This window comes from Phaseolus vulgaris, chromosome 11 (assembly GCF_000499845.2).
Source record: "Phaseolus vulgaris cultivar G19833 chromosome 11, P. vulgaris v2.0, whole genome shotgun sequence".
Classification (NCBI taxonomy): domain Eukaryota; kingdom Viridiplantae; phylum Streptophyta; class Magnoliopsida; order Fabales; family Fabaceae; genus Phaseolus; species Phaseolus vulgaris.
Window position 1 is genome coordinate 4,487,074 of NC_023749.2, and position 25,364 is coordinate 4,512,437.

Consider the following 25,364-nt stretch of genomic DNA (forward strand, 5'->3'; position numbering starts at 1 on the left):
GATAAGATTATTGAATGGTAAAAAAATCTTTTAAATATATTGTAATCTTGCCGCACAAATAAAAAACGGATGTCAAATAATCATTTTCAAGAAGAATAACATTATAATAGTTCAACCTAGTACATTTAACTTTTGGACTACATTCATTTTTTATATAATTGTCCATACGGTGATTTTAAATTTTATTTGGCAAGAAACAGAATGTAGATTATTGGCTAAAAAATGTTAAATATTTATAAATTATAATTTAAAAAATAAAATATATAAAACTTCTTTATTTACAAACTTTATGGATGAAATGTATAAAATTATTGAATGATAAAAAAAATCTTTTAAATATATTGTAATATGGCGGCACAATTGAAAAAATGGATGTTAAATTATCAATTTCAAGACTTTTGTACTACGTTTCTATATGAATTGTCCATGATTTTAATTTTCATTTCGCAGGAAGCAGATTAAGCAGATTGTGGATTCTTGACTAAAAAATTTAATCATTTCACTGTGTAAACCAACCCTCCAATTCAACTTTTCTCATCAAATTGTGAGATTACAATTTATCGATATGAAATATATGATTATGGTGGTATTTTACTTCCAATCTTGGCTACTATTACCTTCTTCTCAAGATGAAGATGAAGTGAATTTCTTTAATTTTCACGGATGATTGTTGTTTTCCAATTTTTGAAATTTTATCATTGTTTTTTCTCATTTTATCTCTCTTATTTTTCAAATTTATAAAAATTCAATAACATGACTTTCATACCTACATAAATATATATTTCATTTAAATAAATATAAATATAAATATAATAATAAAAAAAAATAAAAAATGGGATGTGTGTTTCGTCTAGTTAATATTATTTCTTTTATTAGTTTATCTTTTATACTTTGTAATGGTTTTTTTAATTCAATTAACTATTTACAGTAAAAAATTATCTATAATAAAATTATTTATTTTATAATAATTTATATGAACATATTTTTTATAAAATGTAATAATTTTTTTTGATAAATATAATAAAAAAAATTATTTCGTAATAAAAAGATAGACACGAGTGTATATAAAAAATATACATTTAATTATTTTATAAATGTAAAATATTTATATTTAACTTATATAAATATTTACCAAAAACTAATTGTTATTAAATTAAAAAAATGAGTACACACATATCTGATGTATTTTCCACAGTATCTATGATAATATATAAAGAAAATGTATTTATCTCTTCTTTAATATATATAAATATAATTTGTAATGATATTTATAAATTTATAATATATTAATTAAAAAAACATTATAAATTTATAGTATAATAGTTTTATATTAAAAATATATTTTAATTTTTTTTAGGGATAATAATATTTTTTACTAAAATAATTTATTCTTATAAAAAAATGTGATGACATTTATTGAAAAGAAATACTCATAAAAAAAAACTAATTCAACACATTGGTGGACCAACATTTCAAATACGAGGATAATAAAATCTAATTCGATTTTAATTATATATTGCTACATACTTTCACAGAAATATAATTTTTAATTTATTTTCATAAAAATATTTTAAAAAAATCATAACAAATTCAGTTTTTCATAGTAAAAAAACATTTTTTTTGAACACTTATGAATGCATTTTATTGTTTATTTATCATTTCAAAATTAAAAATATGAAACTCATTTCAAGTTTTCAAGTAGTAAAAAGTTGTTGCAGAGTTTATAGTTTGTATCCTCATATTGTTTTTGGATTGGGAAAAAAAAATATAAAACACTAAAAGTAAAAATTAACAGATTCTATAGAGGAAAAAAATTTAAATTTAAATTTAAAATTCACTTTTTAGTTTTTATTTAATTTACCAGAAAATAATAAATAAATCACTCATATTTAGTTATGCAAGAATTAAATAATAAAGAAAAACAATTGGTGTTAACAAACTTTATTTATTTATTTGAAGGACATTCCCATAAAAAAAGAAAAAAAAAGGTTTAGTAGTTTGGAGGGTGAGAAATTCTCGAAATTGTAGGGTTTAAATTGTAAATTTAGATAAAGACAGGAACCTCCTCTTTTGTTTTGCTCCCTATCGGGCGTTGGGTTTGTTGGTTGAGAGAGAAGAGCTCCCAAAAGGCGAAAGCGCAGAGAGAGCGAAACGATGTCGTACGACGAAGTGGAGATCGAGGATATGGAGTGGAACGAGGAGTTGCAGGCCTACACGTACCCGTGCCCTTGCGGGGACCTCTTCCAGATGACGAAGGAAGACCTTAAGCTCGGCGAAGAGATCGCTCGATGCCCTAGCTGCTCTCTCTACATCACCGTCGTCTACAACATCGAAGATTTCCTCGCCGATTCCGACCAAAATCGACGGAACAACGGTCTCCAACCTTCCAAACAACAAACCGTAACCGTTGCTTGAGTTTCAGGTCACTCACTGTTTCTCATCCATATCTATCTTCCTTTGCCTGAATTAATAGTGTGTTTTTCAAGGAGAAAAAACGGAATGAGGTTTACGTTGTTTCTATATAACACTCATGCCTGTGAATTTAATTTTGTTCCTAGTTTATTGGACTGCATAGAATAGAATACAAAGCATATGTGCACCTTTTTTTAAAAGATATTATCAGTTCATGTGTAAATTTGGATATTGAAAAGGAGAGTCATAGAGTTTTGGGATTTCTCTAGAAACACTCTTTGGAGAAGAAAATAAAGAACAAATAAACGAAGTAAATTTCTCTACAAGTTAAAACTAGTGTGTAAGTTGAAAGTCTGATTTTGAAAAACTAATATAAAGGATTTTTTACAAGTTAGTTTGGAAGGATTTTTTTTCTTCTCTTTGGAGTGTTTATGAATAAGTTCATGCTAACAAACTTCAATGAATTGTGATTGGTATAATGACCGATTATCTTTGGGTTTAACGTAAATGGATGTTGGGCCCACGAACTTTATAAGATAAGCGGAGCAGTTGGTACAGGTAGGTACTGGTTATGCTATGATAGCGTGTGCGGCCTAATAGCAAATGGAGTTAGCTTGCTTCTAATCTGTTTAACTTTTCTTGGATGTCTCCTTTATTGAATTTGAAGTTCTATAGTCTGATCACTTTTGGCAGTTGTGGTGAAGTATCACCCGTCAAAGCTGTGAGAATAAGTGTGTTTGTTTGTTTGTAATATATTGGGTAGACTTCCGGTCTGAATCTGTGCAGAGCGTCTTGTCAAGTCATGGAAGCGAGTATATTGTCACTAGTGTCGATTGGTTGTGGTGATGCACTCATGGCTTGTTAGTGGTAAAGAAACCTTTGTTGAGAATTATTTATCCCAAATTGCTCTATCTCCTATTTATAATTTCTTTCTAAATGTAGTGTTGGTGTTTTATTTTCAAGAGTCAAGGCCCTTACACCTGCCAGAAAATATATTCCGGGGGTTCTCTTCATAGAATATGCAACTAGACGTGTTTTAATACATGTTTTAGTTGGTTAAGAGCGAGTGCTAGTTATTGGAAGCTCTTGACACCTGTGTTCAATTCTTATGAAGAATACCAAGAAAACACATGTTTTAGGAGTCACAGAGTTAATGCTGTTGACGCTGATTTTTATAATACCCTTTATCTCTTACTTTTCATATTTTGCCATTTTTGGTCAGTAACTCCCGCCCACACTATTGCAAAGGAGATATGTTTTGTTTTTGTTGACTATGATCTGTGTTTATTACTTGAAATGCATTTTGGTTTTATAAACTTTCGTTTTATTGCTTTTTGTGTGTGGTTGAGTGGCCAATTGCGTATGCTGTATCCCTTTGGGTCCAGGACTCTTGGTTTTATATTGTGGGTTATATTCTCATTTTATAGATTTCAAGAAATTGTAAGTTGAAGGATACTTGAATGTAGTTGTTGTTGTAATCATATTACTTATTGTGGTTATTGTTCTTTGAGAGCTGATTACTTATTATTGCGTGTGATTCAATACTGAATTGTAAATATTTTCTTTTATTCTCCTTAACCTTAACCGATTGTGTATTTTGTCTTGCAGATGTCCTGACATGTGGAGTGCGTAGTAGGTTTTGTGACGGCATATATTGTTTTGCAGATAGGAGTTCTTGGTATTTTTGATGGAAAAGGGTGAAAAGAATATAAGATTATAGATTTATATTGCAGCAAGAATGCTGCTGTTATTTCCCTCTACAGAAGGGAATAAGGGAGCCAAAATTTTTGTCACTGAATTTGTTTGAAGTTTGATATGTCATCATGTATGTGGCCTTGAAACATATCGTTGTAATAGTTAGACTTCATAATACCACCCGTTTACTGAATTATATAGCTGCTACTTATGTGCTAGTTTTCCTGTTGAACAAGTGACTCTCTCTGTTCTTTATTTTCTTTATTACTTTTGCTTTGAAATATGTCATGCATTTTTTTGGGTGTCACATTTGGATTGGGAGGGAGAAGGCAACGCTTTGGTGGTGATTCAGTGAACCGTAAACAGAAAAGACAGTCTTGGAGGTAAAAGAGGGTTCATTCTTTCCAATGTGCCTTCAACCAACGTCTCGTCGGGGTCATGAAAATAAAGATAAAAAATTGTCACATATAATGAAAATTTACTGTGATAGTATAATTTAGGTTTGTAATTTTTATGCATAAAATTAAGGTTACTGAATTTAAATAATGCTGCTTCTCACTGAACTAAAAGTCCTGTAAGCACACATTCGTACTGGCATGTAGACATTTTCACCTTGAATAAAGCTGCTTCTCACTGCACCAAAAAGCCCAAAATCTTAAAATTATTACTTATACTAACTAGGGGTTGAACCCTCCAAGGTTTGCTATCATATTCTCTGGAATTACAAGTTTTGTTTTTAAATGGTCAGCAAATTATATAGCCTCTTTTAAAACAAAGGAATGGAGATCACTGATCGTAATCACAATAAAATCAATTTCATGGATATTTAACCATACACCAAAAGAAAATTCTTTAAATATCAAGACAATAAATACATGAATCTAAATGAAGTTCATGAGATTCTCACTATGACTCTTCCAAAGATGCTTCAACTTAGAGAAGAAGAAATCCTTATCAATCTCAATAAGAACAAGTTCATTCATGATGACTGCAATCTGGAAAATCTCAGTTGCAGCATTACGTGTTGAAGATGTGGCTGGTCGCAATTTCAAATTAGTAGCAAAATCTCAAACGCCTTTGAACAACATTGATTCCAACATCAAATTGGTTCACCAATCTCAAATTCGCATAATAATTAAGTTTAGATTTGTCCAACTAGTAGCAAAGAAACCGAGTGGAATTTAAGTCCACAAACAAAACTCCAAGTTCCTATCCAATAAAAACAAGGCAATAGTGTAATCTAAATGATTGTGCAACCAAGAGTAGATAAATATGGTGGTAGTCATTACAAGTGAAAATGGAAGAAACCATTACAAAAGAAAATTATAAGCATTAATTTCTAAAATTATTTAGAGCATGCAATTAACACTAGGGAAGTAGTCCAAATCACTGGCAGACGATTGTGTGGCTATTCCCTCCTAGTACCAATAACGTGCACCAGAAAGGTTCTTACTACTTGGTCTTCCCCTGATATAACTTCACAGATGCATACATCATTATTTTTTATCTTGTTTCTTCTGCTAAAGTTAGCCCAACCCTTGATACATATTCTATCATCTTGCCACCTACACACTTTTCCTGTCACTTCTAAATATCTTTTTCTGATGGGTGCCTGTTGTGCCAAGTTGAGATGATAGTCTTGCAATTGGTTTCTTTGAATATCCTGTTGTCACAATGAATGTACAGAGCTATAACTTCAAATTCTCAGGACAACCCCATTAATACACACAAATATCCCCAACATATACTTGTAATAATAAGTAATTAACTACAAGAGTTATACCTTACGCTGGCAGTGTTGGCAACATTTAAGGGTAATCTTTTCAGGAAAACTAAGGGAAAAATCTTGAATGGCGATTCCTGGAATATGCTGCAATAGAAAGAAATCAAATCAAACCAAAAGTGAAAAGTACAGTAGATGGACAAAGGAAAATGCAATAGTTGAAAGTTATGAAAAGTGAAATTGCTTAAAGAGAATCAGGAAATGACAAATCAATCAGTTAACTCTTTAAACATGAACACAATAGTATAGGCTCAAAGATTGGAAGGGTTTACAAACTAAACCAAAGGGAATTTAAAGCAAATTGACTTACTCATCTAACAGTGCTTTAATGTCTAACAAGCCAATAGCTACATAAACAAGATTAGAATTCTGAGTTCTAACCAATTCGTTGGGTCTACTTCTGTAGAGTTTTGCTTCAAAAAAATTATTCTCTGGCTGAATGCACATTTCAGGATCAAATTCATCGTCTTTGAAAGTGTCTTCTTCAGTCTGGGGGTAGGAACTTGATGCAGTGTCCCCTAAACAAGATTCATGCACTCATATTATAGACATGGGAAAAAACAAAAACTAGTTTTCAGCATGAAGTTCAAAACTTACTTCTGTAAGGTTTGCGATAATGTTGACTCGCGTATCCAACAGGACCAACACTGTTTTCTTCTTCACTCTCTTCTTCCATCTCTGTGTTCTCATCATCATCATCATCATGATCATGATCATCAAAATCACTATCGTCATTGTCGTCATCGTAGTCCTGATCCTGGCTGTCTTCCTCGTCCTCAATGTCACAGTCCTCAGCTTGCTCCTCCTGTGTTATCACTGTCTCTTCAACTTGTGCAGCTGCTCTCTCTTCTTCATTCCCCTCCTCCTCCTCCTCAATCTTTACCAGAGTTTTCTCACACTGCGTTGATATTTCAAGGATTGTGACCCTGAACTCATTAACCCCGTCATATCTGAATACTAGAAAATCAGCATTTCCTAAGCAGTTTTCTTCATGGAAAATCTTCCACCCATCATCAAAATATAATTTGTCTCCAAAAAAACGTGTTTTAACATGCCACACTCTCTCACTACGATTCCTGAGGAGAACATCCTCAGGGATCCTTCCCTGTAACCCTTGCAACTTCACAAAAGCATTTGGAATAAGCTGCAATTTTAGAGGAGAAAGAAAAAGAACAATGGTGTAAGCTTCTTATCACACACTCACTAAGATCAATACTTGAGATATTATAACACTTTGATAGTGTTTGGAATCAAAACTGCATTTGTATGAATCTAATTATTTTTAGTAAATTTAACTATCCATATATAACAATATTTTGAGTAGTAATCTAAGAACACCAATGTTATAGTTGCAGAAAGTATATGAAGAAATTACCATTCTTTCGTAGTGTTGTTCTTGAAGGAAGACTTTGAAGAAATCTGGGTACTTCTCCGCACCACTCATCGTTCTATCCACAAATACTGTCAAATTCTCAAAATTTAGCATCCTCTTCATATTCAAAACAATGAAATTTCCCAAATAATGCATGGTGTAAATATATCCTAACTTTATTACTTAGTTTTTTTTTTCTGGGAAGATATATTTTTAAGATACTAACAATTCTAATTAAATGACCCTATATATCAATAATTAATAAAAGAACTTTTTTGGCAGAAATAGTACATTTTTTTAATTGTAAATGCTAATTAGTTCTCCATACTCTGGAAATATAATGGCAATTCTCTATTGAGTTTTCTTTTATTAACTTTTTTTTAACTCTAATTTATATTTTCAAGACATTTGCATTACAAGTGAACAAATTTAAAATGAACTCACATCAAATAAATAAAGGAATAAATTCATTAAATTTTTCCAAATAATATTATAATGCTATTTTTCCCTATCTTAGCTTTTTTTTGGCTTCTCTTAAAAATAAAATTCTTTCAATTCAATTGAACTATACATAACCTCTATTTTTTTGGATTTTATTTATTAAAAAACTTCTTTTACTTTAAAGGCGTTCTATATTAATTATGTTTTGGCTCATTTGTTTTCCTTTAAAAGAAATCCCTTTCTCTCTTTATTAAAGTCATGTGTCTACCTTATAATATTTAAATATTTTTTCCTATTAAACATGAAAATAGAAAAAGGTTAAACACTGCACAAAAGATTCTTCATTTATTTTCTATCAATACATCTGTTCATCTTTCAGCTACTAAGGTTGTCTTTCTGAGTTTAATGTCAGAGACACAAGTTAAATCCCACACGGGTTTAAGGAAGCTCTTCCTTTTTCTTTTTTTTTCATAAATGAACTTTTGATAAAGAAGAACTTATAATAAAAAAAATGTTTTTTTTTTCTCAAAAGTAATTTGCCCACAAACATGCATGTCAGTAACTGTTGTTCCTTAAAACTGAGGATAAACTCACAGAAAAATGAGTCATTCATGTTAACAGATAACGATTAACAGACACAGTGAAACAAAAGCAAGTTAAGGTAAAACACAAAGTGTAAACAACACTTTCCCTTCTTACTCAACAGCAAAAGAGTGTTGAAAACCAGTTTTTCCCAACCATTGACAACCCTTTTCAGTTTAAGATGAAAGTTGAAAAAGCCCTCACTTTTTTGATGAAAAGAGCAAAATAATTAAGCTTTATATTTGTTCTAAGATTTTTCAAAACTAAATCCCATTCAATCGGTCCTTTTTAAGAAAAGGGTTGTCAGAAATACCAGCAGATTTAGGTTTAGACAAGTTTTACGTGAAGCTTTGTGATGTTTATACCCAGAAGTCATACCACAAACCCTAGATCAGAGACATATACAAAATGGTAGCGAGAAATCATACCAGGTATGGTTCAGTCACCTCAACTAAGATGAATCAAAGTTAATCTTCATAATCGGTGAAAAAGTTGGAACAGGTACAGGATTCGGAGTTGTTACACATTGATTATGCAGGAGATGTCATTGCTGAAGCAACTATTGGCATGCCCTAGTGTTTTGAACCACATATATAGCAGAAGCACTTATCTCTTGGATCTGTTTGTTTTCTTTGAGTGTTGTGGTGCGGTTTGAAAGAGTGGAGGAAGAGGTAGAAGGGTAAGGTAAGGTTGTGGCTTTTGTGTGCAAGCTTCTCAACTTTAAGATAAGATTTTGGAATGAAGATATTGGTTTCTGTGATCTGATTCTTATCACAACAAATTAATGCAATGGATGGTAAATTAAATTTATTTTTGTTTCCCTCAAGACTCCAAGAAACTTCTCTTTAAGTGTCTGATATAGCTTCTCGTGATTATTGTGATTCTCTTCTGTTCCTGGAAACTGATTGTGAAAACATGTCACACCACAGTGCATGCATGGTGCATGGTGCATGTCCAGTACTGCTGCACCAATTATTTCAGTTCAGTGCAAATTATGGTAATTAATCTGCCATTTTTATAGTGTGGTCCATCTAAATGTTTATGATGCTAAGTACAAATACTATTTCTGAACACTTCAACCACAACAAGCATCTCCCATTTGCTTTTCTATTTTTATGAATAACATATCTGTGGACAAGATTGACCCTGTGAGCTATAATTAAGCCTAGTTTATGATATAATTTTAATTATTATAACTCTGATTTTTATTTCACAAATTAATATTAAAGTTAATTTTTTTGTACTACAGAAATTAAAGGCACAGCCAGTAGTTAATCATATTTTAGTGAATGAAATTAAGTATTTGGTTCACAAAACCAGAAACACATGTATAATTTTTTTACCACATTGGCCAAGGAAAGATGATATTGTCAATTTTCTAAACACCATATCCATTTCTTTTTCTTTTACTTCAAAAAAAATTAAAAAATTTAGTTTCAAAATGGACTTTTGAAAGTTTGACTCTTGGAGTTTCTAAAGAATTTGGGAATTGATATATCAACTGTAGAATATATTTATTTAAAGTAAAAAGAAAGAAAGAAAAAGGTAAGGCAGATCTCTTAGAAACAGTAGGGGTACGAAAAGTAAAGACTATTTAGATAAACTTCTTAAAAATAAAAGATTTTTTTTTTCATTAGTTAAATTTAATTTATAAACTAATTAAAAATATAATATAAAAGAATTTGCCCCAATAAATTTATACATAAAAAAATATTTTTAACAAGACTATGAAGCAAGAGAAGGTCTACCTCCTGTATAAAACAATGACTAAAAGAAACCAGTTTAAAAAGACTTATTTTAAAAAAAAATTGCATCCATTATTTTTCTTTCTTGCCAAACACATCCTTAATTCCAATCCAAAATGCAATGACACCATGCTATTATCTTTTGATGCACCCACTAACCAGTAAATTAGGTCAAAATTCGAGTTCCTTAAAAATGCATATTCTATTAATATTTATGAGAAAGGTTAAATATGTTTTTTTTATATTATAACTATAAAGTTTAAACTAGAGACGAAAATTAATTTCACAATGATTAAGTTGTTAATTTTGCATATAATTAATTTTAAAAAAATCTTAGAGTACCAAAAACAACCCAGAAAATGAAATACAATTGCAACTGAAAGTATGGAATTTCTACTTTTATGAACCAGTAGTAAGATACACTATATAAATATAGGATATGATACTGTTGTTTACTCTCATGATACAACCATGTTTTGAACATTGCAGAGGGTCATTAATCTTTAATGATCATATTTACAGTAATCTAATTTTGTGATGGAAAATAAAAAGTAAAAAATCTATTGTCATTGTCACCTAGTATATCATCCATCCATCCATGTCAACTATTTGACACAACTTACAGCAATCAACAAAAACAGTGAACAAAGTTATATAATTTAACTTCAAACTAAAAAGAAAAGAAAAACCAAGATAAACAGCAATAGGACAAACATTGACTCGGTTTCTGATAAGCTAGATTCAACAATCTATTTACAACCCAAGTCAAAAGAGGAGGAGAAAAAAAGTATCAAAACTATAATTACTATGTTCCACTCAAGTCACCCTGAAATGTTGGACAAAAAAGTGCATCTAAGTTCCACACATAAGGAATGGATTATTTGATACAGTTGAGCTATAAGGAATGAACCTGCTGCTAATTTCTAATTATTTTAGTTGAAGTAAGGTGTTGCTGCAAGGGAGTGTTCAGCAGTTTAGCTGAGCTCATCTTTTGATTCTGCTGCAAAGGAGGAGGGCTCAACAATCCCACATCCTCAGTAATGCGAAAGATGCTAACTTGCAGCACTACTTCTTTCATTCTAAGAAGCTCAAACACACACACATCACCTTCTCCTAAATTGTTCTCTAATGAAAATTCAAACCACCCCTGGCTTAACTTGGCTCTACCTCCCCTATAAAGGCAGCGAACTGGCCACTGTCTCCCATTAGAGATCTGAAGTTTAATAAACCCCGAAACTCCATTCAAATGTTTTTCTGCAAAACAAGATGGCAGATACTGAAAAACACAAAGAGAAGTTTGTTTTTAGTATACAAAATCAGCTAATAAGAAGAATAAGAGGTTATATGTATTGTGTCAAATTCAAGGCTCACCATTATGCATCCTCTGTATAGATAGGAGGGCCTTAGAACAACCCGACAGAAAGGATTAGGTGGTTCAAATGCTTTCGCTGCATTGATGGCCCTCTCTCTTTCTTCTGCTGTCACGGTTCTTTTTCTTGCAGAAGCACTTTCATAAAATCTAAAGCGCATTTCAACTTCCTCTTCTTGTTCAGCAGAGGCTTCCTGTCCCTCTGCACTTTCACAAATTTTATTGATCTTAAAATTCAATTTGTAGATAAACAGATCACAGAAAGAAAAACCAGTTAAAAGGGACTACTAGGACCTGATTTCCGCTTCTTTCTTGCAGTTTTTTTCATCCTTTCCTCCATGGAAGCACGCAATTTCAATTCTTCAGTAGATTTTTTAAACTCAACTGCATTAAATTGAACTCCTATGTCTCTTGTCAATAGATTATCCAGGGAATTGACACTTTTCGAACAATGCGCATCACCACCCTCTCCCCAGTTTATGCTATTAAGTTTAGATCCATTGAACAGATTCTGCAATGCTGGAGGTGTATAACACTTGGCAGGCGACATTTTATCGACTGATCCAGCAAGAACTTTATTTTGCAATGAACTGGGAGCAAGATGGGATGGTGATGAATCCAAGATTTCAATAGAATCTTCATCATCCATTTCTTCAAAAAATTTAAGTAGATTTGCAAAGTGAGGCCCTTCATTACTACATCGCATGGCTGATTGATAGTTTATCTCAGAAGTAGCCAAATTAAAAACATGAACATTGAAAGATGACTTTCCTTCGTATCTGAAAACCAACAAGTATCCAACCCCAATGGAATAGTGCTGAATAAACTCTTGCCAACCATCAAGGAACCAATACTTGTTGTCTGCCTTTTTCAATCCTACACGCCAGACACTACCATCAGGAACAGAGAGGGTAACAATTGGAGAAAGTTCCCTCCCATATTTCCTCATAAAATCATCTGGAAGCCTCTGCAATTCATAAATCAAGTTTGATTCCAGATATTGGTAATTTTTTGTAATACAAGACCTCAATCATGTTCTAAACTCTTAAGAACCAAACTTATCTAATGAAGATGGTAGGAAGACTGTGCCCCTTCCAACATTATTAAATGCCCACCACCATGAATAATAATGTACAACAGATGGTACAAAAAGTAAAAATGGTTTGACATGTGTGTAAAACTCAACTTCAGATTCTTAACTAGACTAATTCTCATAAGAAGTTCAACTTTTAAGCCAGCCAATTCAGAATAAACGGAACTTTCAAACTCTACTACAGTGACAGAGCTAATGTGACTGATGAGGCTCAAATATCAAACATGGAGTTGGACTCAATAAAGTTTCCACATGGGTTTACTTTAAGTTCAAGTGCTTCCTATCAGTTCCAATGTAAGTTGAGATATACTTATAAATCTCTACCTAAGTAACACAGCATAAGTATTTTAAGATAAATTTGAGTGTATACGGTGAAAAACACTGTTCAAATCCATGATTACTGTTTCGTATTTACTAGAACCTGTGGCAAAAGAAATTGGCAGTGCTCAGTAAAAAAGAGATGTCTAATTCGAAGCACTTTATTCACTTATATATCAAACATGTGATTCTTCTGCTGGAGAACCCATCATCAACTCACTGGTCAACCAACAGAAACTAATTTCAAGAAAACAAAAAGTCTGGCAATTTTATAGGGTGTTTTACACATAGGAACGTGGACAAAGCTGAAAAGCTTACAAGTGAGAACCCTGATGAAAAAAGACATAAAATTAACCAATCACACTTTATTGACTTCAAGTTCTACACTAATTTCGAGTGAGCCAACACAAAGAACAGTGTCTTCTAAAATCCAAAGACCTTGTCCCAAAAGAAATTTTCTGATTTTTCTTCACAATCACTCAACCAGTCTTCTGCAGTAAAAAATTGAAAGCAAGCTAATAATGAAATAGACATAACAAACCCAGAAATTTAGGTTCAGAACTCATAATTCCACTTCAAATAGTTCTTTATTTTAACTAAAAAAATTTATTAGACCAACATGCACTTTTCCTCCCAACCCTACCAGAACAAATAAGCACGGATAGGAATTGGTACTCACACTCCAGATGGAATAAAAAAAATCCAAACTTGATTAAAGAGCTGACAAAGTTTGGGAGCTGGGAGTGGTGGGTGTGAAGAAAAGGCATAACCCAGAATCATAATTTACCCCTTTCACTTTCACTCAAATTCCTGGTACACCCAATAAACAACAATAGCCGCTCCAAAAAGCAAAAAAAAAATCTACAAAAAAAAAGGTGGGAGAAATGAGAGAAAATTTTGGTACCAGTTGGTTGGGTTGGAGAGTGGAAGGGAGAAGAAGCTTGTGGAAAGAAGGGTGCGTCATTTTCTGAGTGTGTCGGAAGACAGAAAAACCAAAACGCTAAAGCATTTGATGACCCTTTGATTCAAAGATGATAGCTTTGGGCTCTACCTACTGAAATTTTTTCACCTTTCAGATCCACTTCACCATCACTCCCTATTCTCCAGTCCCCACTCTTCTCTTCTTTTTGAGTCAAACAATGGTTTTTTAAAACCTTAAAATAACAAAAAAAAAAACCCAACTTGACATATATGAAAATCTTATTAAAAAAGCTAACGAGTGATGACTCGGTGACTCACCACCTCAAACTGAAAGTCTAAGCTTTGATTTGTTTTCCCAGTTTAGGTTTTGCACGTTACTTTCTTCTAAAACCCCGTTTATTTTGTTTAGCTTTCAAGTTTGGAAATTGAAACAGGGTTTTATTTTCAAGACTTGTTGCGTTTGGTCCCTTTGATTCTTACTTTCCCGTTGTGGAAAGAAACACAGAGTCACGCCACCTCCATTTATATCTCTCCCTATAAAAAAAATAAAACGACAATGCCTTCTCTGCCGAACTTACGTCATCAATGGAAACAGTGCGCACTGTTTTCCAACCACATTCAATTTTAGGTCACCATTTCTGTTCTTTTCTGTAGCGTGCTGTGAGTGGCACAAAGTTAGGGGAGACTGTTCTTCAATGCAGAGCCTCTCACACCATAATTTTCTTGTGCAGGTTTCTATACTAAGAAACAATTTAAAAAATAATAATATATATATAACCCCAATTAATATTCTAAATGACCAATAATCATTCTAAAACAGCTCTTTTATCTATATAAATTGTAATATAATTATTAACTTCTTAAAAATAATATAGTTAAATAAAATCAATATGAATATTTAAAATTATAATTAATTTCATCGTCTTTTCAAAATAATAGTATGATTTTTTTTTTGTTTTTAAAGTAAAATATCTAAATTAAATAATACATTTTTATTCTATTTTATGGTAATTATCTTATTTTAATATATTTTGATTCATTCTGTTTGATTCTTTATCGTTAATCCAAATATAAATTAAGAGCAGTGTTATACTTTTTTTATAAATTGTATTACTTTATAATATAAAAATTAATGTATTTAAATGTGTTAGAAAGTAAAAAAAATTATTGTAGGAAAATATTGTAAAGGGGAGGATTTAAAATTGTTGTTTTAAAGCAAAACTATAACCTGTACCAAAGTTTATGTTTGAAAAATTGCATGAGAATATGTAAAAGTTTGTGTTAATAAACACTTTAAATTGTTTAAATTTTTATTTATGAGATATTATTCACAAAGTTAAACAAGCTACGAAATAGAAGATTAAAAAACCGATAAAATTGTTTCAGAAACATCAAAGAATAAGACTTCATTAGATATTTTATTATTAAACTTTTAATTTTTACTAATTTTATCGTTAAGTTTTAAATTTCACTAATTTAATTATTTGAATTTTAATTTGTTTTTTAAATTTTCGTTAATTAGCTGTAAAATTACTAATAGCGTGTTAATATGTTTAATGTGAGATTAGTTGCCCTTAAAATACACATTCTATTTTAAATATGTATTTTATTAATATTGATAGGCAACCATGAATGATATGCATGAACTCTAATTCCTTAACATATTGAATATTATCAATAAATTATTCTTCTAAAAATTTCTCTTTGAAACTTTTCAAGTAGACATTCTTTTCTTATGGACATTGTAAAAAAAAAAAAGACACTTAATATTCTACATCCATTTTGAATTTGAATTTAGAAAGTTTATAAGTGGTAAACTCATTTAAGTTATCATATGCGTCATGATAAATTAATGGAGTTCTCTATAATGTTCTTTTTGTAGCTTTCTAATTAATGTAATGCAATATAATCTTGTTATGTTCTTGTTTCATCGTGATACTTTATTTTTGTAATGTTATGATCGATTATCATTTCTTTGGCTCATGCAGATGTGACATATTTATTAGAAGAAGAATATGAGGTTTAGCCATAAACTTCAAAGTAAAAAGACATTTGTTTATCCAACATATGTACACAATCTTCTATTCATATCTTTTTATTTTTAAATAAAACTCCAACACTCTTTCACATAATAAACACGACAAATTCATCTCTTGTAGATCTATTAAAGATGCAACCTACTCTAATACTACTAATGTAATGTCCCAAAAACTATTGGCTAACTATGTTTCACTAATGTAACATCTCAACTAGAGAATAGAATTATAATATATAACTTTATATTATCATAGTATAAAAGGGTTTGCAAAACAAATTATGTATATATCTATAACTTTATATGTTTCACTAATTAGTAAGAAAATAAAATATTTCTTATTTTATCACAGTTTATTTTTTATATGTAAAATAAAGGTGATAGAGTGGGTCTTGATATCAATCATTAACACTTACAAAGTAAATTTTAATTATTAATTATAATTAATATATAAAGGTAATAATTTTAATTTGTCTAATTAAAGACATTAATTAATCAATTAAAAATTTAGAAAATAATTATATGATTAAGTTCATTTTTAATATATATATATATAACAAATTTTAAAATACAAAATTTAAAAAAAGTTGGCATGGTAGATCAAGATTTTCAACCCATTTTGTTATGACAGGTGAATCCACCTCATCTCGCTTTTTGGCAAGTCAACGATGAGCTGGGCCAAAATAGGTCACATTAACCCGTTTTGTCACTCCTAATATGGAGTCATATGCTTTCGTATCAAGCATGATTATAATTTTCTACATTACACATATACAAGGGTGAACTATATAATAAACTTAAATCTCAATGCAAATACTATTTCATATTTCCATAAATATAATCACTAAATCAAACACCTTCACATCGTAAAACATAACTTACACATTCTCACACTAAAAAACAAATATGATAAATTACTATTGAATCACTTATATCCAAAATATAAGAATAATCAATTGCATCACAATATGTCAAGGTGATTAATTGCGTCTCCTATATAAAGCATTGATATAAGAATTTTAAGTTCTCACCATCTAATGTTCTACTTTATATGATCAAATCATTAATGAAGCCACTATATGTCATTTATTTAATGAGTGTCGTGCGTAGTACTACACAATATCATCATAAGTATCTATTGTCACACACTTAATAAAATTTCATAATATCACACTAGGTATCTACATACAACATACATAATTATGTATATTATATAATTGCTGAAAAATAATATATATACACTTACCCTTCACTTTATTACAAAACATTATTGAATATAAACTAATTTTAGAGACAAAAAATAATTAGTTGTTATATTAACTAAATTAGATATTATTTTAAAAATTATAAAAATAATTAATATATAATTTAATTTTTATTATTGATAAATAATTTTTAAATTGATATCTAATTAGTTATCAATGTTTTAGATATCAACTTTATAATATAAATAATTAGTAGTTAAAACATAAATAACTATAAATATTAATTTAGAAACCTTTTATCAATAATAAGAACTAATTTATATATTAATAATTTTTTAATCTTTAAAATATTATCTAATTTAATCAATATAATAACAAATTATTTTTTTCTATAAAATTAATGTTTATTTAATAATTTTTTAGTAGTGATTTGAGAGTGTTTTGTTCATAATTTGAAAATCAAACTCAACTCCTCTTCTTAACAAGGTTTGAAAAAAATAAGACATATATTTGACTCCAAAATTTAATAATAAGAAGTTAGATTACTTCTATTTGTTGAACGTGGGATGAGTTTATACTCATTACCTTTTTTGGTCCTTTTTCCTAATTAATTTGAAACTAACGTGTTATAAATTTTCCTTAAGATCAATTAACGTTTAATTTTTTTTTCAAAAACTAAACACCTTTTTTGTTTTGTTTTATATATAGAAAGTGAGAGATGATTCTTTTTTGCCACATGTGTGTTACTTCTTAACATGTGTTGTTTCAAAACCTTAATCAATGTTTTCAACATCTGTAAAAAAAACACTTTTTTTAGCATCCTAATAAAATTTTAAACAAACATTAATTACCTTTTACAGAATTTACTGTTTAAGAAACAGAAACTTTTCAGGAAGGCAGAGCTAGAGAAATGAATAAAAAAAGGGTTAAAGAAAGGAAGAAAAGAAAGTCCTTATCCAATTTCTAAACATATAAAGATCCAGAATTATAAAAAAAAAGATATTGTAAGACTTTATTATCTTTTGTAAAAGAACAAAAAAAGATTGCAGAGTTAGGAAGTGGAACTTTTTTACACGTGTCAGCATGAGGAAATGGGACCACGAAAAATTGAAGATAAGAAGGATCCATTTGTAACTTTTTCTAATATCTCATGTTTATGGCAAAAAAGATTGAAAATAAATGACATCTATAGGTAGTTCTTGTTTTGTAAAGTTCTCGCACTCCACGATTTCTCTTTTGCTGTTTTTGAGATAATTTTCTCCAAATGCACATGAAAATTCAAATCACCACACCACACCATTACATCCAATATTACATTCAATGTAAAGATTTGAATCGGAATAGTAACATTTTGACACGACTTGTATGTTTAATGTAATACTAAAATTGTATTTCCTTGACAAAATTAGTAGAAACAACTTTTAATAGAAACAACTTTTAAAATTGTCGTATGTTTGTAAAAAAATTAAATTGAATCTTCTTTTGAGCCTATGTGATATGTGAAATGAGAAGCCTAAAACTTATATTATGTCATATGAATTAGGAGTTGAAATAAAGTATTGTGTATAATAGACAATATTTTGAAAGCAATGACCATGATAAGTAGAGTTGTCCAAACACAAATCCAAAATGAGTAAATATCACTAATCTTGAGTTTATTTTCTAGGTGAAAATGTTATCTATTATTTGGATAAACATGATATAACTTCAATTTTGTTTGTTAAACTCCAATAATTGTTGTTCTAAGTTTTTAAGGATGTTGGATTTTCTTTTGATGGTGAGTCCAACTGGTATGATATTATTTTGCATTTGAAACCTAAATAGTTTTGAGATTATAAGAGATAAATGATATTATTTTGCATTTGAAACCTAAATAGTCTTGAGATTATGAGAGATAAATGTTTATGAAAAATACATTTTTAATTTATAAAATAAAGATTGTTTGACTCATTAATTATATTGGATAAAATTTTTGATATTCTGAAATGTCTTTTATCGTTTGAGAACTCTAAAACACATAATATCTCGAATGTTTCATATAACTTAAAAGTCGAGATTAAGAACAATTTAAATGCACGAATGCACGTACCTTTCTTAATTCAATGTCTTTCAAAAATAAAATCATAACGAAGATTCAAATTATTGTCTTTGACCTCAATTTTTAAACAATGTGAAATTATTAGACGTAACGAAACATATTAGATACACATTTCACTAAGAAAAACTAACGAGGTTTTGATCTCAAGTTTAACATTTTAAGAGCAAATTTGAAGTTCGAAGTTTCACATAATGATAATAAGGATAAATTGAAGAGGATCCAATGCAATATTAGATATTTCAAATAAAGCTCAGGTTTAACGTGGTGCACAACTGGTTCTGAATATGTGAACCCTAAAATGGAAGTCTTCTTCAAGTTCAAATATGCAAGTGTCACCTCTCATGAGCTTGTTTTCACGAACGAAATTTACCCATCCTGTTGTTAACTGAGCATATCTTCTATCTTGATTTTTGAAACAATTCACTTGCACTTTCCAAGATGTTCCTTTACAATTTCCAATGTGGATCTGTTTCACTGCTTCAGGAATATACTTTCTAGCAAACTCAGTAGCAATAGGCTGCAAGCATGATTACGCACAATTCATATCACATTATGTGTTCTAAATGAATTTATCTTAGGTGTGTGTGATGCGACTCAGATATAAACACCCTCAACTATAATCTTGAACCATGAAAACTCATTTGGGTGTATTAAGTTTTAAAGAAGCCCAGACACGGATACGGACACGGACACGGAAATACGGTTAAACTGAAAATTACAGGACACGGGACACGACTATATATAAATTAAAATGTAGTAATATATTTTGTTATATGAAAAAAAATCAAGAAAAACATAATGTTTAACTTTTACTTTTTGAAGATTTTAATATTTTGTTTGAGATTTTATCATATTTTATCTGAGATTTAGTGTAGAAAATAAGAGTTCTTTAAAACACTGAACCGCGTTCTTTTTTTAACTTTTCTGGCGTGTTCAAGGAGGGAAACCTGTCCCCTCCGGCGTATCCAGAAAGAGGGCCGTTTCCGGCCCAATAAAAAGTGTCCGACACCGTGTCGGGCACGCTTCCGCCGCGTGTCCGTGTCCGCAGTGTATCAGACACACCGACGGCACATTTTTAGCCGTATCCGAGCTTCATATTTTAACATGCAAAATAAGCATGTCACTCAATTCTACAGTGATACTAGTGCAGAAAATAGATTCATATTTACCAATATGCAACAATCTTCCACATTAGATTTTGTCATGAGGTGCTTCCAATGAGGATTGCAAGAGGTAAAGGACTCGGCCAATTTCCATGCTTTCGAACTTTCAATTTCAATTGAATGCTGAGGAGTTGGGAAGTCCTTCGGAAGAGAGGCTTTGTTGCTGAAGGACAAATCTGTTACACAAAGCAAATACTTAAGAAATGAGATATGTTTGAGGGGTTAGGGAATACAAAGCCATATCTATAATGCTCTTTGAATTTTCTTCCTTTCAAAAACATTTGCTCAAATCAGATTTATCACTCTTTGAGTTTGTAACCACATTCATGAGCATGTTTAGACATCATATATTTACCTTGTTGATAAGACTTAGATTCTTGGAGGTGTGATGCACCAGGAGAAAACTTTCTTTCTTTGTTCTTCTTTGTTGTTGCCAAACTTGGGGTGGCAGTTTGTTTTTGTCTTGTTTCCATTGTCTCACATCCAGTAAAAATAAAGTCTTTGTTGCTGAAAGGCGTATCTATTTACAAACATCAAGCAAAAGTTTAAGAAATGTCTGCATTGTTGTTTCATATTGTTCCTTTCAAAACATTTGGACAAATCAAATTTGTCAGATATTGTAAACAACACATGTATGTATGTGTATGTGTATGTTTGAGAAAACATACTTGCCTCTTTTACAAGACTTGGACTTATGAGGGGATAAACCTGCAAAAGTTTGTGTACTGTTCTTTGGGATGGCAGCAGCTTGTTCTTGTCTTGTTTCTCTGAGGCATAACCTCTCCAATCCATTCTTACCAAAAATTTGAACATGGAAGCAGTTGTCTCCATGATATGTGAAAAGCAAGAACTCATTAAGCACTACTAAGTTGTCTGTCACAAATTCTGGCCAACCATTTTGCATATACACATCATTTCCTTTCTTCAGAACACTTACTTGCCACTGCTCACCAGAAGAAGGGCCACTAAGAACAGCATTACTCGACAAGTCTTCATCCAAGTGCTTCAAAAACTCCTTTGGAACTTTCTGCAAGTTATCACAAAAAACACTAGGCTAGGCTTGAAACCACCACATGCTACATACATATATATACAGCAAAATGCAGTGACTGCAAAAAAGTTGTGGTGAGGACACAACTTAATACCACTACACAATGAAAGGTGTTTCTTACCATTGTTTTTAATTTATTTATTGGTACTAGATCTTTACTTTTTTGATGAACAACAAAAGCCAATAAGTTCATTTTCTAGCATATCTAGAATCAAGTCACAGTGCACAACACATCAGGTAAAAATGCAGATAAAAAAGATGCTAGAAAGTGAAACACACAAAAGAAAACTGAGTTTGCCATCAAGAGAAAGCAATAGAAGAGAGAAAAGCACAAAGATAAATATGATATTATGTGACAGAAAAGAGAGTTAGAAAGAAATTGATAGGAAATGGAGTGTTTGTACAATCCACATATAACTTCTATAATGGTTACTTATACGTATAAAAAATAAAACTCATTTGACATTCCATTGATATATAATCTCATTGATTACAATTTAATATAAATATTTGATAAGATAATATATTATTAACACAATAATAATTGTAATAATTAAACAATACATATATATTTATAATTATAAAATTTCATATTAAAATGTTTAATAACAATGTTAATTACTACATATTTTTAAAAATATTTAAAAAGAAAAATTAATAATAAATATGATTGAATATTAAATATCAAACATACTTTTCTCATGTGATATATTTATATGAAAATAATCTGGTTTTAAAAATTACTTAATTATAATAATATTTTATTATCACTATTTTACCGGATTTTTTAACATCTAAATAAACAATACTAGATAATATTAAATTTTAAGATATAGAATTTTAAATTATATAAATAAATATGTAGTATTATGATAAAATACTCTTTTCTATATCTATTTTCTCTCAAAATATACATACATATATATACACGTGTGTTTGTGTGAATGTGACATAAAAGACATGAAATTTATTTTAATCTTATTTTTATATTCTATTTATAGTGTTTATAATTTTCCGAATATGCAAAAACACTAAAAAAAATTATAAATTAAACTTAAGAACCTATGTTATGTTTCACATGTATCTACAGGTTAAAATAGGTTTGATCAATAAGCAAATCTAAAACTCGTAAAATAGGGTAGATCAGGTAAAAAATATTATTGTTGAGTCACTTTTATAACACAATTCCTTTTATAAAATAGTAGTTATGTTTAAAATAAAATAATCTATTTTTTTTAAAACAAATAGATATATTATAATTTATATTTCTATATTAAAAATATGCTTAAACTTTAATTTAAATTGAATAATATGATTTTTGAAAATATGTGTTTCATTTTTGTTTTTATTTAAATACGTTTAACTTTTATTTTTTTTAAAGTAAACCAAAATAACTTATTAACTTCACATGGGTAAGACAAGACCAAAAAATTAAAATCTATTTAGAAAACCATGTTTTATATTTATTATTTCCATACATAAACATGTTATTATACATATGGAGAGAGAGAACAGAACAAAAATATATACTATCAATATAATATTGATTAAAAATATTTTTTTTATTAGAATTAATAAATGACGAGTGCTAGGAACACTCTTAAACAATCAAATTAATGAAAAGAAGGTGAAGATAAATATTAATGTAGCCGTTATTAATGCTATTACTGTATTATTTACACAAAAATAATTTTTTTTTATAATATTCTTCAATTTGAGAGAGAAGAGGTGTAAGCATTTCATGAGTAATTGAGCACATAATGCTCTAAAAATAATATTGTAAGAATAAGAGCTGTAAATAATGTGAAATTGGTAAAATTTCTTATCAATAATTTTCTTGTTACATTTTTAGTAAAACAAAAGTTAATGTGTTAATTTTGCATTAGATATAAAATTTGAATTATGAATAAAAATCAATTTCTCATAAATTATAAAGTTTGAATTAAGAATGAAAATTAATTTTATGTGAAAATACAAAGATAAAATATATTTAATTATAGAATAAATAATTATAAGTCTTGGTTAAAACATCTCATATTATTTTCAGTAAATTTGTTACAACATCTTAAATTTAATTATACATACAATGTATTATAACAATATATGTCTTCATGTAAGCCTTGGTTGCAGAAAGTGTAGTTAAGAAAATACCATTATGTGAGAATCTTGCTCTGGAAGGAAGATTTTGAAGAAGTGAGGGTATTTCTTGGCACCACTAGTCATCAAGCTGTATATCCAAAACTATTTCTAGTCCTCAAAATTTCACACCCCTTTTTGAATTCAAAACAGTGAATAAATTAGTCAAAAATAAAAATGCTAAAGGTGAAGAATGCTTTTCTAGAAGCAGTCTAATTAATTAAAAAGTTTCTATTAAACTTCCAAAAAAAAAAACCATTCTTAAAAACCATTGATTTCTGATATGTACTTTTCTTTTCTTTTCAGCCACAGCAGAATAAACAAGTACATATCAGAAATCAGTTCTCACACTTCATGTCTGTTAAACAAAACCAAATCTTGATGAGGAAACATAGATTGAGAGATGAGGGTTGGTGTCAGTAAAGAAAGCAAGAGAAAGAAACATGATATCACCTTTGATCTTTTATCATTTGTCATAAACTCAGACAACAGACAGTGCCAAATGCAAGATAAGAGTGGAAGTATGAGATAAAAAGAATGAAGTACCAGTTGACACAGTTGAGCTGTGGAGCATAGAAGCAACTTGAGTGTCTGCTAAGGCAGAAAAACCAAAGCATTTGATGACCCTTTGATCTAAAGATCAAAACTTTGGATTCTACTTCCTAAAATTCTTCACCTTTCAGATCCACTTTGCCATCACTCCCTATTCTCCAGTCCCCACTTTTCTCTGCTTCTTGAGTCAAACAATGATTTTTTAAAACCTTAAAAATAACAACAACAAAAAAACATCCAACTTGACATATATGAAAATGTTATTTAAAAGCTGAGTGAGGACTCCTTTACTCACCACCTCAAACTCAAAGTGATTTGTTTTCCAGTTTAAGTTTTGCAGGTTACTTTCTTTTACAACCCGTTTGTTTTGTTTTGTTTTCAAGTTAGGAAATTGGAATAGGGGTGTTTATTTCAGCACTTGCTGCATTTGGTTTCTTAGTGACCTACTGTGGAAACAAACACAAAGCTACCCCACCTCCATCTATAGCTCTCCTTATTAAGAATAAAACAACAATGCCTACCCTGCTCAAGTTATGTTCATCAACGGAAAGACTCTGCATTATTTTCCAACCACATCCCATTTTTGGTCACCTTTTGTGTTATTGCACAAACACTTGTCTTGTTTTGTACAGTATAGTGAGTGGCACAAAGATATATCTTATGTTTGAACATAAATATTCTTAATTAGTTTGCACTAATGAATTCTTTTGAGTGTAAAAATTATGTGTTCACTTAACAAAACTAATAGTTCTGGTAAAAGTTTGACAACAATTTTTTAACAGGACATTTTTTTTTTATCAGCAAAGAATGGAATTAAAATTAGAGGAGATACAAAGGGGTATCTCAACCCTTTTACATAAAACACCCTCATAGAAACAAGAGGTTGAGCTGTTTGCAATAAAACGCTACAAACGCTAGCACTAAAGCAACACCGTACCTCTAATAACGCTAGGAAAGCAAGAACACACAGAATCAACAACGTCAACAATCATCCCCACATGCCACAACACCTCCTTCCTCCTCTCACACTACATAGCCTAGCAATAGAAAACATAGGCCAGAGCTGCATAAGTCGGAGATTTGTGTTTTTTGAGTAATGTCCACCAGCCAATCTCTTGTTTTTGCTATTCATCTGTATTGACTCGCCAGTATAGAATTGTGGCCAAAAGTGGCTTCCCAGTGTTGGCATTCCTCATTCTCCTCGCCACGCGACGAGTTACCCATACACGTTGCATAATTTCGGCGACCACCAACTCCACACAGATGGAGAACGCCGCTTCCTTGACCGGCGATCTTGTTGACCTTTTCATATCTTCGACGAGCACCAACTACGCATACATGGAAATCGCCGTTTCGTCGACCGGCAATCATGTAAACCTATGGAGAACGCCGC

At 30.3% G+C, this 25,364-nt stretch overlaps 4 protein-coding genes across 10 annotated transcripts; 1 reads left to right on the forward strand and 3 right to left on the reverse strand.

The window, feature by feature from the left end:
* Positions 1–2,068: 2,068 nt before the first annotated feature.
* On the forward strand, positions 2,069–4,342 carry LOC137829362 (diphthamide biosynthesis protein 3-like). The gene is made up of 2 exons (XM_068636169.1): positions 2,069–2,422; positions 4,021–4,342. The coding sequence occupies exon 1, from the start codon at positions 2,155–2,157 to the stop codon at positions 2,413–2,415; it is 261 nt and encodes an 86-aa protein (XP_068492270.1). The 5' UTR covers positions 2,069–2,154; the 3' UTR covers positions 2,416–2,422; positions 4,021–4,342.
* A 1,001-nt stretch (positions 4,343–5,343) lies between these two features.
* Positions 5,344–9,298, reverse strand: LOC137829317 (B3 domain-containing protein REM20-like). 2 transcript variants are annotated; one of them, XM_068636127.1, is made up of 6 exons: positions 8,714–9,298; positions 7,266–7,351; positions 6,488–7,034; positions 6,272–6,408; positions 5,891–5,977; positions 5,344–5,770 (listed from the first exon to the last, which is right to left on the reverse strand). In XM_068636127.1, exons 2-6 carry the CDS (start codon positions 7,332–7,334, stop codon positions 5,516–5,518), a joined length of 1,095 nt encoding a protein of 364 aa, XP_068492228.1. In that variant the 5' UTR covers positions 7,335–7,351; positions 8,714–9,298; the 3' UTR covers positions 5,344–5,515. The 2 variants fall into 2 exon arrangements, with proteins under 2 accessions (XP_068492228.1, XP_068492233.1); XM_068636132.1 differs by having other exon boundaries at positions 6,201–6,408; positions 8,714–9,274.
* A 1,438-nt stretch (positions 9,299–10,736) lies between these two features.
* LOC137829301 (B3 domain-containing transcription factor VRN1-like) lies at positions 10,737–14,220 on the reverse strand. Of its 4 annotated transcripts, none has more exons than XM_068636110.1 (4): positions 14,050–14,220; positions 11,694–12,366; positions 11,402–11,601; positions 10,737–11,306 (listed from the first exon to the last, which is right to left on the reverse strand). In XM_068636110.1, the coding sequence occupies exons 2-4, from the start codon at positions 12,346–12,348 to the stop codon at positions 10,947–10,949; spliced, it is 1,215 nt and encodes a 404-aa protein (XP_068492211.1). In that variant the 5' UTR covers positions 12,349–12,366; positions 14,050–14,220; the 3' UTR covers positions 10,737–10,946. The 4 variants fall into 4 exon arrangements, with proteins under 4 accessions (XP_068492211.1, XP_068492207.1, XP_068492216.1 ...); XM_068636106.1 differs by having other exon boundaries at positions 13,715–14,145; XM_068636115.1 differs by lacking the exon at positions 14,050–14,220 and adding an exon at positions 13,715–13,989 and having other exon boundaries at positions 11,694–13,301.
* Positions 14,221–19,186: 4,966 nt separating this feature from the next.
* LOC137829326 (B3 domain-containing protein Os01g0723500-like) lies at positions 19,187–24,433 on the reverse strand. 3 transcript variants are annotated; one of them, XM_068636142.1, is made up of 7 exons: positions 24,267–24,433; positions 23,966–24,149; positions 23,435–23,553; positions 20,905–21,259; positions 20,588–20,752; positions 20,239–20,408; positions 19,187–19,586 (listed from the first exon to the last, which is right to left on the reverse strand). In XM_068636142.1, exons 3-7 carry the CDS (start codon positions 23,504–23,506, stop codon positions 19,326–19,328), a joined length of 1,023 nt encoding a protein of 340 aa, XP_068492243.1. In that variant the 5' UTR covers positions 23,507–23,553; positions 23,966–24,149; positions 24,267–24,433; the 3' UTR covers positions 19,187–19,325. The 3 variants fall into 3 exon arrangements, with proteins under 3 accessions (XP_068492243.1, XP_068492238.1, XP_068492247.1); XM_068636137.1 differs by having other exon boundaries at positions 23,966–24,152; positions 24,267–24,345; XM_068636146.1 differs by lacking the exon at positions 24,267–24,433 and having other exon boundaries at positions 23,873–24,008.
* Positions 24,434–25,364: the final 931 nt, after the last annotated feature.

Bases quoted from the DNA above. Each gene is read 5' to 3' on its own strand.
- LOC137829362 (XM_068636169.1), top strand. From the start codon at position 2,155: ATGTCGTACGACGAAGTGGAGATCGAGGATATGGAGTGGAACGAGGAG.
- LOC137829317 (XM_068636127.1), bottom strand. From the start codon at position 7,334: ATGAGTGGTGCGGAGAAGTACCCAGATTTCTTCAAAGTCTTCCTTCAA. The intron at 6,409-6,487 runs GTAAGTTTTGAA...AATCTTGTTTAG, and splicing joins TTATCGCAAACCTTACAGAA to GGGACACTGCATCAAGTTCC. The intron at 5,771-5,890 runs GTATAACTCTTG...TTGTGACAACAG, and splicing joins GCCAACACTGCCAGCGTAAG to GATATTCAAAGAAACCAATT.
- LOC137829301 (XM_068636106.1), bottom strand. From the start codon at position 13,774: ATGACGCACCCTTCTTTCCACAAGCTTCTTCTCCCTTCCACTCTCCAA. The intron at 12,367-13,714 runs GTACCAAAATTT...TATGAATTGCAG, and splicing joins CTCTCCAACCCAACCAACTG to AGGCTTCCAGATGATTTTAT. The intron at 11,602-11,693 runs GTCCTAGTAGTC...GTGAAAGTGCAG, and splicing joins AAGAAAGAAGCGGAAATCAG to AGGGACAGGAAGCCTCTGCT.
- LOC137829326 (XM_068636142.1), bottom strand. From the start codon at position 23,506: ATGACTAGTGGTGCCAAGAAATACCCTCACTTCTTCAAAATCTTCCTT. The intron at 20,753-20,904 runs GCAAGTATGTTT...GTTTGTAAATAG, and splicing joins GTCCAAGTCTTGTAAAAGAG to ATACGCCTTTCAGCAACAAA. The intron at 20,409-20,587 runs GTAAATATATGA...TTTGTGTAACAG, and splicing joins ATCTAAGTCTTATCAACAAG to ATTTGTCCTTCAGCAACAAA.